Source organism: Esox lucius, chromosome 7 (assembly GCF_011004845.1).
Source record: "Esox lucius isolate fEsoLuc1 chromosome 7, fEsoLuc1.pri, whole genome shotgun sequence".
Classification (NCBI taxonomy): Eukaryota; Metazoa; Chordata; class Actinopteri; order Esociformes; family Esocidae; genus Esox; species Esox lucius.
Genome location: NC_047575.1, coordinates 14,116,432 through 14,132,464, shown reverse-complemented (window position 1 = coordinate 14,132,464; position 16,033 = coordinate 14,116,432). Strand labels below are relative to the sequence as shown.

The window sequence follows — 16,033 nt, the reverse complement described above, 5'->3', positions numbered from 1 at the left end:
CTGACTCTGACTCCGCCCTATTACCATGTAGCACGCCCAGCAAATGTATTCATTGGATGAGTATGGCTTTGTCCTGACTGCACGGGGCTCTTCATTGCTTCTGGATCACGTTGCCCCAGCAGTGCTCCTACACTTCTCTACGCCAGCGAGAACATGTTGTTACCAACGTGTTATTGGCAGTACATTGAATTGCTGCAATTTCTTTATTGTTTACCTTATGTACTTTCCATACTCACAAGGCATGCAAGTGAAAAAGTCAGAGATTTATTTAGATTAATGTTTTTCTCCCATACAAAGCAATAAGAAACATAGACATGGATTGTGACAGTTAAATTGAAAAGACCCGTATTAGCAATAACCCGCTCGCCTACATACTACAACCCGAGCGTAATGTTAATGAGTTATGAGCATACACATGCTACTTTAGCAGTATAATAGCCTTCCTACGAACATTAACCCCTTATTCTACAAAGTGACAACGTACTTGTCAATTATTAGAGACGCAATTAAATTCAGTTACTGTCACCTTTATTCTTTATGTTGTTCCAATTTCCTTTTTGTGTAATTAAGTGTAATTTATGTCAACTAGCTTTGGCAGCAACACAATCAACGTGTGCGTGCGTGTGTGCGCGCGGGTGTGACATGGGGTGACATGCATTAAGTTCATACAGTAATGGTAAATATCCACTGGGTGGTGCTACTTCGTGACTGTTTGGACCTGTCTGACAGCATTTTATTTCCCCTATCTAATTGTGCTGAAATACTGTGTATACCTCACAACAATCTGTGTTAAAATAATTAACTTATGTGCCTTACTGGGGCATTATCTAAGTGTGCTTATCAAATACTGTTCTTCTGATTAGCTTTTCGCTTCATGCAGTGATCTGTTTTGGAGTGGATTTACATTACCGGTGATCTGAGCACCCAATACATGCTGTCTTGACCTAACACTGGTGACCACTCTACCATAGTAACCCTCAGGGGCCCAGTCATAAACAAAGTAAACATTTGCATGGTCAGATTCTGAAAAAGAAAAGAAAGTATAGCCCATTCGACCCTGTTTTGTTTACTTTTTGCAAAAAATGTGTGTCAAACTCTATTTGCAAAGAATATGTGTGTAGGGCACTTCAGCCTCCCCTGTAGATCTTTTGGGTTCCAGGCAGATCCTGGGTACTAAATGCAAACCAAAAGTGTTCAACTTGTAACTCTGAAACAAAAAAGATTCTTCCTGAAACCCTACTTCTTTCTCTCAGAAATTTTTTTTTAGCTAACCCTGTAGAAAATTAATATTTTTTTCCATATGGAACTCTTTACAGAGAGGGTGGAACCCAAAAGGGTTCTATGTTGGGCAAATAAATTCCCTGTGGGAACAGCCAAATAAGCTTTTTGAAAGTATTAATGAAAAACAATACCTGGATATTATTTCAGTTAATTTACCAACAAGTTTCTGCACATTTTAATTTAACTGGAAAAGACATTCACAAAAATAAATGTGGTGTGCTTGCCACTTTGTTTACCCTGGAAATATTTAAGAATTTGACATTGGGATAGCCTACAGATGTGAAACAAAGTTGGCTTGGCCTTTGGCATTGAACTGTATGTAGATCGCTATCCTGCAACACTGACTGGCCTAAATACAATTTCTGGTAATATGGACGTTATATACACTGGTGTGGGCCTTTCTTTATCATTCAGTGGAATGTTGATTGGATATAATTCCAATCATGTTCAAGAGACATCTTACGGAAGATCAAAAGACACAAGATGCACCTGAGCTCAATTCTGAGTGTTATGGCAAAGGGTCTGAATACATTCAATATGTCCATGAGACTTTTCAGTTTTTACCTGTCAATAAATTAGCGCAAACTTCTAAACAATGAGTTTTTGATTTGTCATTATGGTGTATTGTGTGTAGATTGATAGCCAAAAAAATAATTGAATGAATTATAAATAAAGTCTATAACAACGAAGCCTGGAGAAAGAGATCTGAACACTTATTGAAGGCATTGTATTCTTTACCTAATTGTCCTGTTCAACTTTGCTTTTCAATGTAAAATCTGGCTAATATTGGGGCCTCAAGGAGAAATGTTAACATGTGCGTGGGCCTCAAGGAAAATTTTTAACACATGCGTGGGCCTCAAGGAAAATGTTTAACACGTGTGTGGGCCTCAAGGAAAATGTTTAACACATGCGTGAGCCTCAAGGAAAACGTTTAACACGTGTGTGGGCCTCAAGGAAACATTTTAACACATGCGTGGGCCTCAAGGAAACATTTTTAACACATGCATGGGCCTCAAGGAAACATGTTAACACATGCGTGGGCCTCAAGGAAACATGTTAACACATGCGTGGGCCTCAAGGAAACATTTTAACACATGCGTGGGCCTCAAGGAACATTTCTAACACATGCATGGGCCTCAAGGACAAATGTTAACACATGCTTGGGCCTCAAAGACAAATGTTAACACATGCGTGGGACTCAAGGACAAATGTTAACACATGCGTGGGACTCAAGGACAAATGTTAACACATGCGTGGGACTCAAGGACAAATGTTAACACATGCGTGGTCCTCAAGGAAAATAATTGGTTTGTTAGAAATGCCTGGAACCATTTCTTGTCCGTCCCTAGAAACCCTAGCTGGCCTACATATACTTCTAGTGGGCAGTTTTTCAGGTACATCCATCAAGTACTGGGTAGACCCTTTCGTCCCAAAGGTAGTCTGAATTCCGGAGGACATGGATTCCGTTGGAAACATTCCACAGGGATGTTGGTCCATGCTGCTATTCTGGCATCACAGGAGATGCCGATTGGAAGGTGATACAGGGTTTCAGACAGCCCATTCCATCTCATCCCAAAGACACTCTGTTGGGCTGGGGTATGGGGACTGTGCAGGCTACCAAATTAAACTGGGGATTTGTCGATACAGGCAATGTGTTTCCAGGAGTTGTGTGTTTTACTTACTCAACCATGTACTGTAGGCAGATCTGCACTAAAGGAAGATATTCATGTGACTGGTTGACTCAGTGGAGATGGTTAGGATTAAGGTTTAGATCAAGTTTAAGGTTTAAGGTTAGGGTTTGGGTTATGTTAGGTTTAAGGTTAGGGTTTGGGTTATGTTAGTTGTAAGGTTTAAGGTTAGGGTTTGGGTTATGTTAGTTTTAAGGTTAGGGTTTGGGTTATGTTAGTTTTAAGGTTAGGGTTTGGGTTATGTTAGTTGTAAGGTTTAAGGTTAGGGTTTGGGTTATGTTAGTTTTAAGGTTAGGGCTTATGGGTAGGCTAAGTGTAGGGGATATGGTTCAGAACATTCAGCTGATTCAAATGCAAGCCCCGCCTTCTCCATCAACTGATCTAATTCATTTATTTATTCTGGTCATGTGCCTCAGTACATGTTTAAGTAATTAATATTCCCACCTGAATTCTTCGACTCCTTCAATCTCCAGTGTTGGTGATCACATGCCTTCTGATTTATAGCTCATAGGGGTTGAATCATCTGCTCCAGTGTCCCATCCATGACAAGGATTGACCAGTTGTTTGTTGTGGGATGCCATTTGTAATACCCTGTTGTACTGGGCCGTTATTACCACATCTATTTGTGGCCCTCAAGTTTTTACCATTCCTTTTCAGCTTCTTTCCAAAACAAGCTTTTTAGCCTACAAAGATGTCACTGAATGCATGTTTTTTGTCAAATCAATGTCTGTAATAGAAACTGTTTAGCCATTTCTGAGATTAATGGAATCACACCGTCTGGAAGAGAGATCACACCATGAACAAAACATGTTAGGTCTGTTATTTTTTACCATTCTAACATTCAATTAAACAGTAACTGAATGCCTTGACGACCATCTGGCTGATTTATTGATCAAGCCACTAACTGACTGTTTTCATGAACAAGGTGGTCTAACTGTATGTTTCACACTTCTATGATGTTGAGGCCATAAACAGGCGGTAAAAGATGTGTGTGATTCCTACATTCTATTAAGGTATTTTAGATTAATATTTCACACATTTTTTATGTGATTCATCACTTTCAAGTGAGATATAACATCCTGTCTGGATGACATAACTAGTCAACAAATATCTTGTTTGCCACACAGTTGTACATAAATCAATTGTATTTGGGCCCCTTTTATCATAGATTTTATTTAATGTCATCATTATTTTCAAACACTCGCACACATACACACACACACACACACACACACTGGGATTTTCTAACTCAGAACAATGAACACAGGTCATCAGAATTATTGTTTTTCCAATATATATATATTTCCATGATGTTCATCAATATAATAAGACATTGATTGACTTACACTACAATTGTTTTTCATGTACTGGTTTTCAACTTGTTTCCTCTGGTACATCGTTATTCACTTTGTTTCATATCCAATCCTGTTCAAATCAAAAATACAATAAATAAATCAATAAATAAATTAAAAGACTAAACAGACCATATTACCCATGATCCCTCAGTCTATTCCCTCCTGAAAGGCCAGGCGAAAAGAGGTAATGTGGACTGTCACCTTCCCAACCCCATTCTCAAAAATAACAAAATAATATTCCTACTCCAAATAAATATTTAAAAGAAAATCTAAACATACTGACGACCAAGGAATCGCTCGAATCGTAACACAATTTTAAGCATTCTTGATATTTGACTAGAGGGTAAAAATACAATTTCTGTTATAGTAACATTACTTGCCTGACACAATAAACATAAAGAACAAGTCTTTATCTCATCTTTCCACCAATTCCAATGTACATATAACCTAAGCCAATGACATCATACCAAAGTTATTACTAACTTTTTGCAAGTTACAAAGAAAACATTTGGTCCAAAAATAAAAATAAATGTCCTGTGTATTGGTTAGAGCATTGTGATTTTGCAGCTAACCCCTGAAAGTTTAGTGATTAAAAAGGTTCCCTCCTAAGTTGAAATCACTAAACACCTCTTAGAGTTGACCAAAACACAATATTCTTCTTCACATCATATCCAAGCCCCCTCAAATTACCCCTGAATATAACTGAAAAAGTGCAAGGACATTAAAAGTTGCGCCCACCCGTCTTTACAGAGAAAAAAGCAACAGAAAAAGAGCACTCGCATACATGAATTCATCTATTTCTGTATTGAAATTGGTGAGTACTCTTAGGACAACCGTTGGATATGTGAAAAACACAGGAGTCCTACCCCAACTAGTGATGTCATGTCACTCTAACCCAATGAGACAGTATTAACTTGAAGGCAGCACTCTGTCAACTTCTAAATGAATTACAATTATTTATTATTGCAATTCTTCTAGAACTTTCATGTTGTCCTTGCCTAGTATATTTTGATGAACGGTATAATCTCTGACCTGAGGAAAAAGGACCCCTCTTCCCCCAAATATACCCCCCACACTACAACACCAAACAATACATACTATTTTTTATACATGTTTTGTTTGTTTTGTTTAACAGCTAGAGATAAAGTTCATATTTTGTTGAGTTCTGAAATTGTCATCAGCACTACAGAGACACACAAAAAGAGTTGTGCTACTATTAAGTTATGGGACCATGTGTCTACAGACTCGGTAAAGGTTAAAGAGGTCATGTGGAGGAAGGGGGCTGAAGCACGTTTTACTTAGGTTTTGTTTCTCTTGCATATCTTCAAATAGCACATAATGTCAGTAGCTCTTAGCAGCAAGACGTATCGTATAAGATCTGAAAGCCTTAAAAAGGGACTTTACTTATTTTAGGTTAAAGGTATGCTTTCAAAAACAGGGGCTGTAAGATTGCTCCTCAAGTGACACAGGTAAAATATGTTATGACCCTTTACTTGTTTTGATGGCAGTTGGCAGCATATAAGCAAGACAATCTGGTCTTTGGTCATTTTTCTCAAAATTAGTTTTGCTCTAGTTAAAGTAAAACAGGGAGATAATGTGCTAAGGCCATTTCCTTTTATATGTGATTGATAGAGGAACTGAATGAAGGATTGGGGGCTCAAAGGAAAACGTGTGTGTTTGATTGCATTTGTAACATGTGATGGGTTGTGGGGGGGTGGGGGTCTGCCAACCTACATGTAGTAAAGGACAACTCCATGGGCACAAATAGAGCAAATCTGACAAGTCTGACAGACAAGTCTGCTTATCTCATTTTGTTGTCATGGAAACAGCTTGCCCTTACTGTTGAGATCTAAGCGGCCTAATCATTCAAGATAAACCAGGGATATTCCCAGGATGGCAGAGCTTCCCCAACACACCCACACCCACTCACACATTCGCAGCTTCCTGATGAGGGAGGGCTGGGGATTGATGACAAATAGATGGATCTAGGACGTATGCTGATCTGGGGGACAGAGGGCAAGTTAAGGTGGCCTAACCGATCCACAGTTCCAGTAGTTTCTGTGTCACTAGTCTTGTAGTAGACTAGCGCAGCCGGCAAATAGAAAGCACTAGAAACAGGTTGGCATGCTACCATGTAAGAGCCATCAACTAAGATCAAATGAGTAAGGGCACCAATGAAAATAAAAGCCTCTCCCTAGTTTCTTGGCAGTGTTTAACTTACAGAGCTGAACCGCAAAAAGACGCACAAGCGCACACATGCGCACACACACACAAACACACACACCATGCGGACAGGTTGAGAGGGGCTCAGTCCTGTTTGAACTCAGTCTCCCCTTCGCCTGTCTGCTTCACACAAACACAAAAATATACTATATAAAATAGACTCTATTACTATGTTTAAAAAAGAAAAAAGGCAGTAACTAGGGAGAAAATGTAAGAAAAATAGAGAGAACCGCCGCATTGCCTAAACACTCACTCTAATTTGTGTATTGGTTATGCTCAGACTGCTTTTCATGACATTTCTTGGAATATTCTATTTTACAGCAACTCTGAATCTGTCCATGAAGCAGATCTAGTTCTTTCTCTAGACGGTTTTCTGCAATTGTGTCTACGCCAGTAACTTCATCCGTCTTAATAATTGTAACCTCCACTTTTGAATAAGGCTGAGTTGTCTGTGTTTGTGCTGATCAATAGGTGAGGTTTGGCTGCAAACGGTTCTCTCTTGACTGGTCAGGCTGTTGACCAGCCAGACAGCGACGTCAGAAACAAGGTTCTTTGTGCATTTCATTCCACCTCTCCCTTTTCAGTCAGCCACTTGCCCACATCCCTGACACAAAATAAAGCGTGAATATTTTGACTGTAAAATGAATGTGATACGTTTGGATCAGAGACTAAGGCTATACTGTTTCTTCATTTGGATCCCTTAGTGCAAGAATCCCTTTTATTTCCTTGCTGAAGGATTCTAGAAACGTTATTCAATTTTATGTTGCGGATATTCATAAATCAAACAGGTTAAAATGCCGATCCACCAAAGAAACTAAAAAGTAAAAAAGAAAGCCCTCTTTTTTAATCAAATATTGTTATTTTTCTCATTCTGGCCTGTGAGATTGATATCTGCTATGTTTTTTACGATCACTTTATATATCAATTTTCTTTTTTTTTTAAGATACATACACATACATGTGCTACACTGACAGCATTTGTACTAGATTGCAATGGAGGAATGTTCTCGAAATAAGACACTAAATACGTAAGTAAAAAAAAACATCTACAGACATTGGTCCAATTCTAATGGCAGTTTGAAAAGAGGAGTTATATGACTGGGAAAAGAGAGAATGGCAAAGAGAGACAGAAAGAAAGAAAAATTTGGCTATAAATGGCATAGGAGAGAAAGACAGAGAGAGAGAGAAGCAAGATATGGGAAAGGTGGGTGGGAATATTGATTAAGTACCTCGGTTAAAGGAGACTAACTCCACTGTGCAAAGATGCACCTATACTCTGTGTAGGTCAGAGCAAGACAGAGAAAGCCAGAGACAGTGAGAGAGAACGTGCAAGATATACACACTCTGATTAATAGGCAGTAGTTCAAATCTGAAGCATAAGTAAAATTAATACAAAAATTAAAAAATACAAAACGCACACCCACACACAACCTACAAAAACATTATATCAGAATAAAACTCTACAAAGAACTATATATATATTTCATATCTGGTATATAACAATTATCGCCAGGGTCATTTTCCTTCTCTGTTGTTGTCATTGGTAACAATCACAACAAGTGTTGGGTTCTGAGTATGAACAACAGATTAGAAAAGCAGGAATTATTTACAAAGGAGGGGTCACAGACTCACAGGACGAAGATTGACAGGGGTCCAGAGATGAGGCGGTGGAAGTGGGGGGCAGAGAGGGTCAGGGGGTTCAGTGCAGGGTCATATTGAGACTATTCGGGGAGCAATTTAATGAATTAATCGTCAGTGGATCATTTTCTTGTTGACTTCAAGGATTTTCTGTTGCAAGGAAGCGGGCAGTCTCGAGTGCAGACCGGGGTAGGGACCTCTCTGCTTAGGTGCTGAAGTAAACTGGAAAAAGAAAAACAGAGAAAAGAATGGAGAAGGAGAGGGTGAGAAAAATCACAATTACTGAAGTAGAGAGGATATCTTGATTCAAAGTGCCAAGGGAAGCATAGTGTGACCCCTACCGATGATGATGATGAGGACGATGGCACATATCAGCCCCAGGATAATCATCATCTAAGAAAGGAGCAGGCCGGAGGTAATCCATCAGAGAGATGGACAGGAGGCGGATCACAAGGCACAATTCATGTGTCACAATGCATTTAATTGTGTCTCAACATTAGTCATCGTTAAAGCCTCAACACAAATGATGCGGACTAAACGTAGACCAAAGGACATCTCCATCCCCCTCACCTTGGCATTCTTCCACCAATACTTATTCTTAAGTTTTGCAGCACTGGTCTCAAACTGCGAGGCTCCAGCCTGCAGGGCGTCAGCCCGGTCATCCAGCTCTGACAGCTTCTGATCACGCTCCAGAACTTTGTCCACGTTGACACGCATGATGTCCACTACCTGGGGAGGAACACAGGGACTGTTGGTAAATTAGGCAAACTAAGTGGCTGTGTTTGCTATCTACAGTGTAACTGCATGTGTGTATTTACGGTTAACCTATGTGTGTTGGACACACATGCATCAGGTATATGTCAGCTAGTAGGTATTCAAAAGAATCTAGTGACATTAAGGTGGGTTGGTATGTAGTGATAGTCAGGTGAGTCGGTATGTACTGATATTCAGGTGGGTCGGTATGTAGTGATATTCAGGTGGGTCGGTATGTAGTGATATTCAGGTGGGTTGGTATGTAGTGATATTCAGGTGGGTCGGTATGTAGTGATATTCAGGTGGGTCGGTATGTAGTGATATTCAGGTGGGTCGGTATGTAGTGATACTCAGGTGGGTCGGTATGTAGTGATATTCAGGTGGGTCGGTATATAGTGACATAGTGGGTCGGTATGTAGTGATATTCAGGTGGGTCGGTATTTGTGTAATTCAAAGTGTCAGCATGTTACCCACCTCATCCACCTGGGCCTGGGTCTGCTGCAGGCGGCGGTTGCTGGTGAGGTTGGGAGGGGGCGCTGCTCCTTCTGCGGGGGCGCCGGCGGCAGCTGGGGCAGACCTATCAAACACAACAGTCAGTCAGTCTTCAGCTGGGGCAGACCGATCAAACACAACAGTCAGTCAGTCTTCAGCTGGGCCAGACCGATCAAACACGTCAGTCAGACTTCAGCTGGGCCAGACCTATCAAACACAACAGTCAGTCAGTGTTCAGCTGGGCCAGACCAATCAAACACAACAGTCAGTCAGTCTTCAGCTGGGCCAGACCAATCAAACACAACAGTCAGTCAGTCTTCAGCTGGGCCAGACCTATCAAACACAACAGTCAGTCAGTCATCAGCTTGGCCAGACCAATCAAACACAACAGTCAGTCAGTCTTCAGCTAGGCCAGACCAATCAAACACAACAGTCAGTCAGTCTTCAGCTGGGCCAGACCAATCAAACACAACAGTCAGTCAGTCTTCAGCTGGGCCAGACCTATCAAACACAACAGTCAGTCAGTCATCAGCTGGGCCAGACCAATCAAACACAACAGTCAGTCAGTCTTCAGCTGGGCCAGACCAATCAAACACAACAGTCAGTCAGTCTTCAGCTGGGCCAGACCAATCAAACACAACAGTCAGTCAGTCTTCAGCTGGGCCAGACCAATCAAACACAACTCATCAGTCAGTCTTCAGTGACGTAAAAATGACCATGTAGTACTGCATGCCTCTACTAAATAGGCCAACCAATGTCTTCTGTGCATAGCAGTAAATATAATTACTTAATATTTGAGAATTATATAGTACATAAGGCTGGCATTATGTAGTACATAGGGCTTGCTCAATCTCACTGCTACATTTGTGCTCAAAAGTTTGCATACCCCATATATATTTTTTATTTCTTACGGGATTCACATTCAACTGTAGGTCATAATGGAATGGCACAATCATTAAACAAAATATGGAAACAAAGAAGAAAATGAACTGACCCCTGTTCAAAAGTCTGCATACCCTTAGTTCTTAATGCTATGTATTGCCCACTTTAGCATTAATGAAAGTGTGCAATATTTTGTAATAGTTGTCTATGAGGTCCGGAATTCTAGCAGGTGGTATAGCTACCCATTCATCTTGGCAAAATGAGTCCAGGTCATGCAAAGTCTTTCGTCGTCTTGCATGAACCGCATGTTTGAGATCTCCCCAGAGTGGCTTGATGATATTAAGATCAGGAGACTGTGATGGCCACTCCAGAACATTCACCGTTTTCTGCTGTAACCACTGTAGGGTTAACTTGGCCTTGTGCTTAGGGTCATTGTCATGGTGGAAAGTCCAAGAGTGTCCCATGCGCAGCTTTCATGCAGAAGAATGCAAATTGTCTGCCAGTATTCATCTTGCCATCAATTTTCACAAGATTCACTGTGCCTTTAGAGCTCACACAAAAAACATCAGTGAGCCAGCACCAAGTTTCACAGTGGGGATGGTATTCTGTTTACTACAGGCCTTGTTGACCCCTCTCCAAACATAACGCTTATGGTTGTGACCATAAAGATCTATTTTGGTCTTATCACTCCAAATTACAGTATGCCAGAAGCTGTGAGGTGTGTCAAGATGTTGTCGGGCATATTGTAACCAGGCTTTTTTGTGGCACTGGCACAGTAAAGGCTTCTTTCTGGCAACTCGACAATGCATGTCATTTTTGTTGAAGTATCGTCATACTGTGTTCCTTGAAACAACCATACCATCTTTTTCCAGAACACATTGTATTTCTCGAGGTTACCTGTGGGTTTTTCTTTGAATCCCTAAACATTTTTCTGGCAGCTTTGGCTGGAATCTTTCTTGGACTACCTGACCTTGTCTTGGTATGAAGAGATCCCCCAATTGTCCACTTCTTAATAAGTGATTGAACAGTACTGACTAGCATTTGCAAGGCTTTGGATATCTTTTTATTGCCTTTTCCATTACTTTGTTATGCAGCTCTTTTGACAGTTATTTTCTGCTCCCCATGGCTCTAGCCTGCTCAGTGCATCCAAGTGAGAGCTAGCAAATGCATTGACTATTTATACACAGACACTAATTACAATTTTAAATTTCACATGTATGGGAAATTCCCCTTTAATTGCCATCATTTTCATCTGTGTATGTCTGTAACAAGGTCAAACATTCAAGGGTATGTAAACTATTGATCAGGGCCATTTGGGGGATTTCTGTTATCATTATGATTTGAAAAGGAGCCAGTCAACTATGTGATAATAAATGGCTTCATATGATCACTATCCTTAAATATAAGAACTGAAGCACATTCTGAGAATCTTGTAAATAAAAATTTACAAAATTGTGCCTGTATGCACTCCCAACAACATTTGGGACCTCCTCCCAGACTTGGATCAGGGCATCAGTGAGCTCCTGGACAATCTGTGGCGCAACTTGGCAGTGTCGGATGCACCGATACATAATGTCCCAGAGGTTCTCAAATGGATTCAGGTCTGGGGAACATGAGGGCCAATCAATGGCATCAATGCCTTTGTCATCCAGGAACTGCTTACACACTCTGGCCACATGAGGCCGGACATTGTCCTGCACCAGGAGGAACCCAGGGCCCACTGCACCAGCGTAAGTTCTGACGATGGGTCTGAGGATTTCATCCCGGTACCTAACAGCAGTCAGGGTACCGTTGGCTAGCACATAGTGGTCTATTCGACCCTCCAAGGAAATGCCTCACCAGACCATCACTGACCCACCGTCAAACCAGTCATGCTGGATGATGTTGCAAGCAGCATAACGTTCACCACAGCGTCTCCAGACTCTTTTACGTCCATCAGTGTTAACCTGCTCTCATCTGTAAAGAGAATGAGGTGCCAATGTTGGACCTGCCATCCTGCCATTCGAATGCCAATTTAGCTGCATGGTGCTGGGCTGTGAGCACAGGTCCCACTAGAGGACATTGGGCCCTCATGCCACCCTCATGGAGTCTGTTTCTGACAGTATGGTCTGGAGGTGATTTTGTAGGGTTCTGGCAGTGCTCCTCAGTCAGAAGAATCAGTCAGGAAGGATAAGGAGAAAGAAACTGTCTGTGACCACCACCTGCAAAACCATTCCCTTTTTGGGGGTTGTCTTGCTGTTGCCTCTCCAGTGCACCTGTTGTCACTTTCATTTGCAAAAACAGGTGACATTGATTCACAATCGCTTATGCTTCCTAAATGGACAGATTGATATCCCTGATGTTTAATTGACTCTGTGTTATACTGTGATGATTACGTGTTCCATAAAACATTTTTGGAGTAGTGTACATAGCTATAGCTATACTGTAGCCTGAAACAGTGAATATCAAACTCAAATTGGCATTCAATTTGTAGTCTCTGTAGACTTTTCATTATTATCTAATCATAGGGTCTCAACCTATGGATAAGTGTGGGCTAGTAAATAATGCAGATCATTGTGCACAATCTTGTTTCTAAAATGCATATTGAGGTTGCTTCCAGCCTGTAATTAGCCACTTCCTCCACCAGAGTGAGACAAAACTGTGTATAAAGGTCACCTTTAAGGCCATCACACAGACACAGAGACACACACACAGACACACACACACACACATACACACACCCACACACACCCACACACACACATCCCACAAGTCCCATGTGGCTAGAATTCGTTATGTACACTCATATTTGGGTTTGTCTTTATCAGTCTAAAGCTATAGTCATGTCTGGAAACACACCAATTTGAGTCATCTTGCCTCATAAATGATTATGCTCCTCGAATCGTATATGTTCTATGCTACTGGTAATGTTAGTAATGTTGGGACGGTTGTGTTCTATCTCAATTCGTTTTCAACAATCCTATTTTTAGAGGCCACATTCCGTCCAGTCTTTCACCTTCCACACATAAGATGAAATCGTCAAAAGCTAATTGAACGATGGACGGTTATTGGCGACATCCCTCCGCGTGTTTTGTATAACATTCACCACAATTTCAGCAACCATTGTTTTCTCATGGCCTCTTATAGAAGGAGGGGGCGGATTGTGTGCACAGTGACGGGTAACGAATTCAGTTAGAAGGGCATGACGAAATTATTTGTATAGGCTATCACAGGAAATACGAATAATGGAGCGTCGACAACAGTCTCAGATTTGGGGCCAGGCCTACCCTTACATTTAAGACGCTCTCATCCAAAAGAGAGCAAAATGTGCCCCTTTTCAAGCCAATAACATTTGCTTATTCCCGTTGTTGAGAAACAGCTGTCATGCTCTTCTCCGCTAATCATAATACACGCACGACACACGACGAGCAGCCTTTTTTAATTAACAGGGGACTATATTAACTAAAAATCCTTGTTCACATTTTAATGAGCTATATTGGACATAAACATTCCGATTAAGCATTTATCCATCGTCTGTCGTCCAGTTCGGGCATTCACATTGATTGTTGATTGCGAACTCTGGCCTGCAATTCTTCTATCCGGAAAGCAACAGTAAGCGCTGTCCAGTGCTGAAACGTACGATAACTTAAGCACGGGCGTTTCACGTTTCCCTATGGCAGTTAGCAAAAAGAGAGTGGATTTAATCATTTTTTATGGGTGAGGATGGTCCTGGGTTTTGTCTGAAAGCGATGTCACCACGAATTATAGAGGCCATTACTAAGAGAAAATAGTTTCTAATCAGCGTTTTTTAACAAAATCTTGAAGATGTATCGTAACACAGAAATGTTTAGGGACTCAACCAGACCAAGTCTGTTTCTACAGCTTGTTTGTGTGCACGAATCCGCAGAGAAAAGACTGCCATGGCCATCTTCCCTGCCAGTGAAACTGAAACACCTGTCTTGTAGCAGTTTCTAAATAAAACACTCCAGACGACTGTGTTTCAAGGAAATTAGAGACCTTTTGCCTACTCTTGAAATATTAAATAAAATACAAACTTGCCCGTCCTCGCGTGACAATCGACAGACAAGAGCATCAGTTACCCCCACCCCCACAGTTGGTTAGCAATATCACGTACCCTAAGCACCCAAGATGGCTAATAATAGTCTACCCTACATTTAATAAATCCGAGATACAAAGGATGTGTTGCGTCTCTAATAAAATGTTTAACAATGTTGGATGAGTTTATTGGTCTAAAGTTGCTTAATAAGTGCATATTTAGCCTATATAATCATTTGTCTAGGGAGGAATTGTTTAAATCAAAGTATAGGTCAACGTCTAAGTAAGTAAATGGATCATTTGTAGGGTTATTTTCAATTCCGTTTCTATTTTACAAATTAATATTCAGATAGCCTGGAAAGGAATACACGAACGTCAACCCTTTCAAATCAAACCAGTCAAATCCGGAGAAAACGGGTGTGTGTCCAATTCTAAATATATGAAATATATATAAATAATATATTTTAAATGCGAATAAGAACAACTAACTTAGCCAACGTAACTAAATATTTAGTCTAGAAATATGGCTGACAACAGGGCCAACGAGTAACCTAAACGTTATTCAACGGCTACTAATGTTGTCGGTTGGCTAATGTTGAATGCTATTAAGCCTATGTGTGTTATAATTTTATGTGAGTAAATAAAATAAATTAAATGGTAAAATCAAGATAACGATGATTGTAATTGTTAGTTTAGGCTACTTAACCGTGACGCACAATTCAAATGCTATAATTTTTTTGTAGATAAATGTTCATTTCATTGGCTTTCTAAAACAAATTCTCTACTACAAATAGTATTGCATCTTGCTAAACGCTGACAAATTATATATGAATACACATAACAAATAACAGGCGTAGGCTACATAACATATAATTGTCAAAAGGAATTCTCACATTTCGTACGGTGATGTATTGATGTTCGCTAGTCCGACTTGAATGTATTCGCCTAATAAGTGGCTGTTGAGTGGGTTGCCTTCAGCGGTCTTTCTCCCTCTTGCTCCCTCTCAGTCGATTCACTCTTCTGGCTTTTTCTATAGAAGGGAGTGACAATGTGTACCACCAAGTTGCGTTTAATTCCCCCTTTTAAATGTTCCCTTATTCTCCGTTGGTATGCTTGTTTTATGCCACACCTCGCCAATTACTTTTTTTAAAATTAGACCTGAGCTACCGCTTGTCTTCTGTGTCACCACTATAATGAACGTGTAATAAACAGACGCTTGGATTAGGAGAACAAAGATGGCTTGATGACGTCATTTGTCATCCATGCAGCCGCGGGTTGAATGGGGTGGTTAGCCAAAAATAATGGAATAGAACAGCTATGTGGTGTCACCGTCTGCGGTCAAGTGTTACAAATGTTTCATCAGTCTTTAAATACATATAAAATCAAAATGATGAGTAAACTGTGTCACTGAAAAGCATAAGCTAGCTGAGAAGGCAAAGAATCCGACTGTCATTTTGAAGGTGGAGACTCGTTTGAGTTAGATGGAGCGTCAACAAAATGGCGTTCCTCGAAAGGGGGTGTGGTGAATCTCCAGCTTCAATTTGCTCGTTAAACCCGATCAATTCTGTTGAGGCTGCCCACGTCTGCCGTTAGTCTGCCGTTAGTACTGATATTTCAAAAGGGAACATTTTCCGCCCAACGACTGAACAAAGTAAACCCACTCACTCACTAGTCGAGCATATAAAAG

The 16,033-nt window shown here is 40.7% G+C and overlaps 1 protein-coding gene across 1 annotated transcript; it reads right to left on the bottom strand.

Annotated features, from left to right (window-relative positions):
* Positions 1 to 4,246: 4,246 nt before the first annotated feature.
* vamp2 (vesicle-associated membrane protein 2) lies at positions 4,247 to 16,030 on the bottom strand. Its single transcript, XM_010894629.4, has 5 exons — positions 15,240 to 16,030; positions 9,412 to 9,514; positions 8,755 to 8,913; positions 8,526 to 8,577; positions 4,247 to 8,406 (listed from the first exon to the last, which is right to left on the bottom strand). Coding segments are annotated over exons 1-5 (333 nt in total). The 5' UTR covers positions 15,242 to 16,030; the 3' UTR covers positions 4,247 to 8,389.
* Between the last annotated feature and the right edge of the window lie 3 nt (positions 16,031 to 16,033).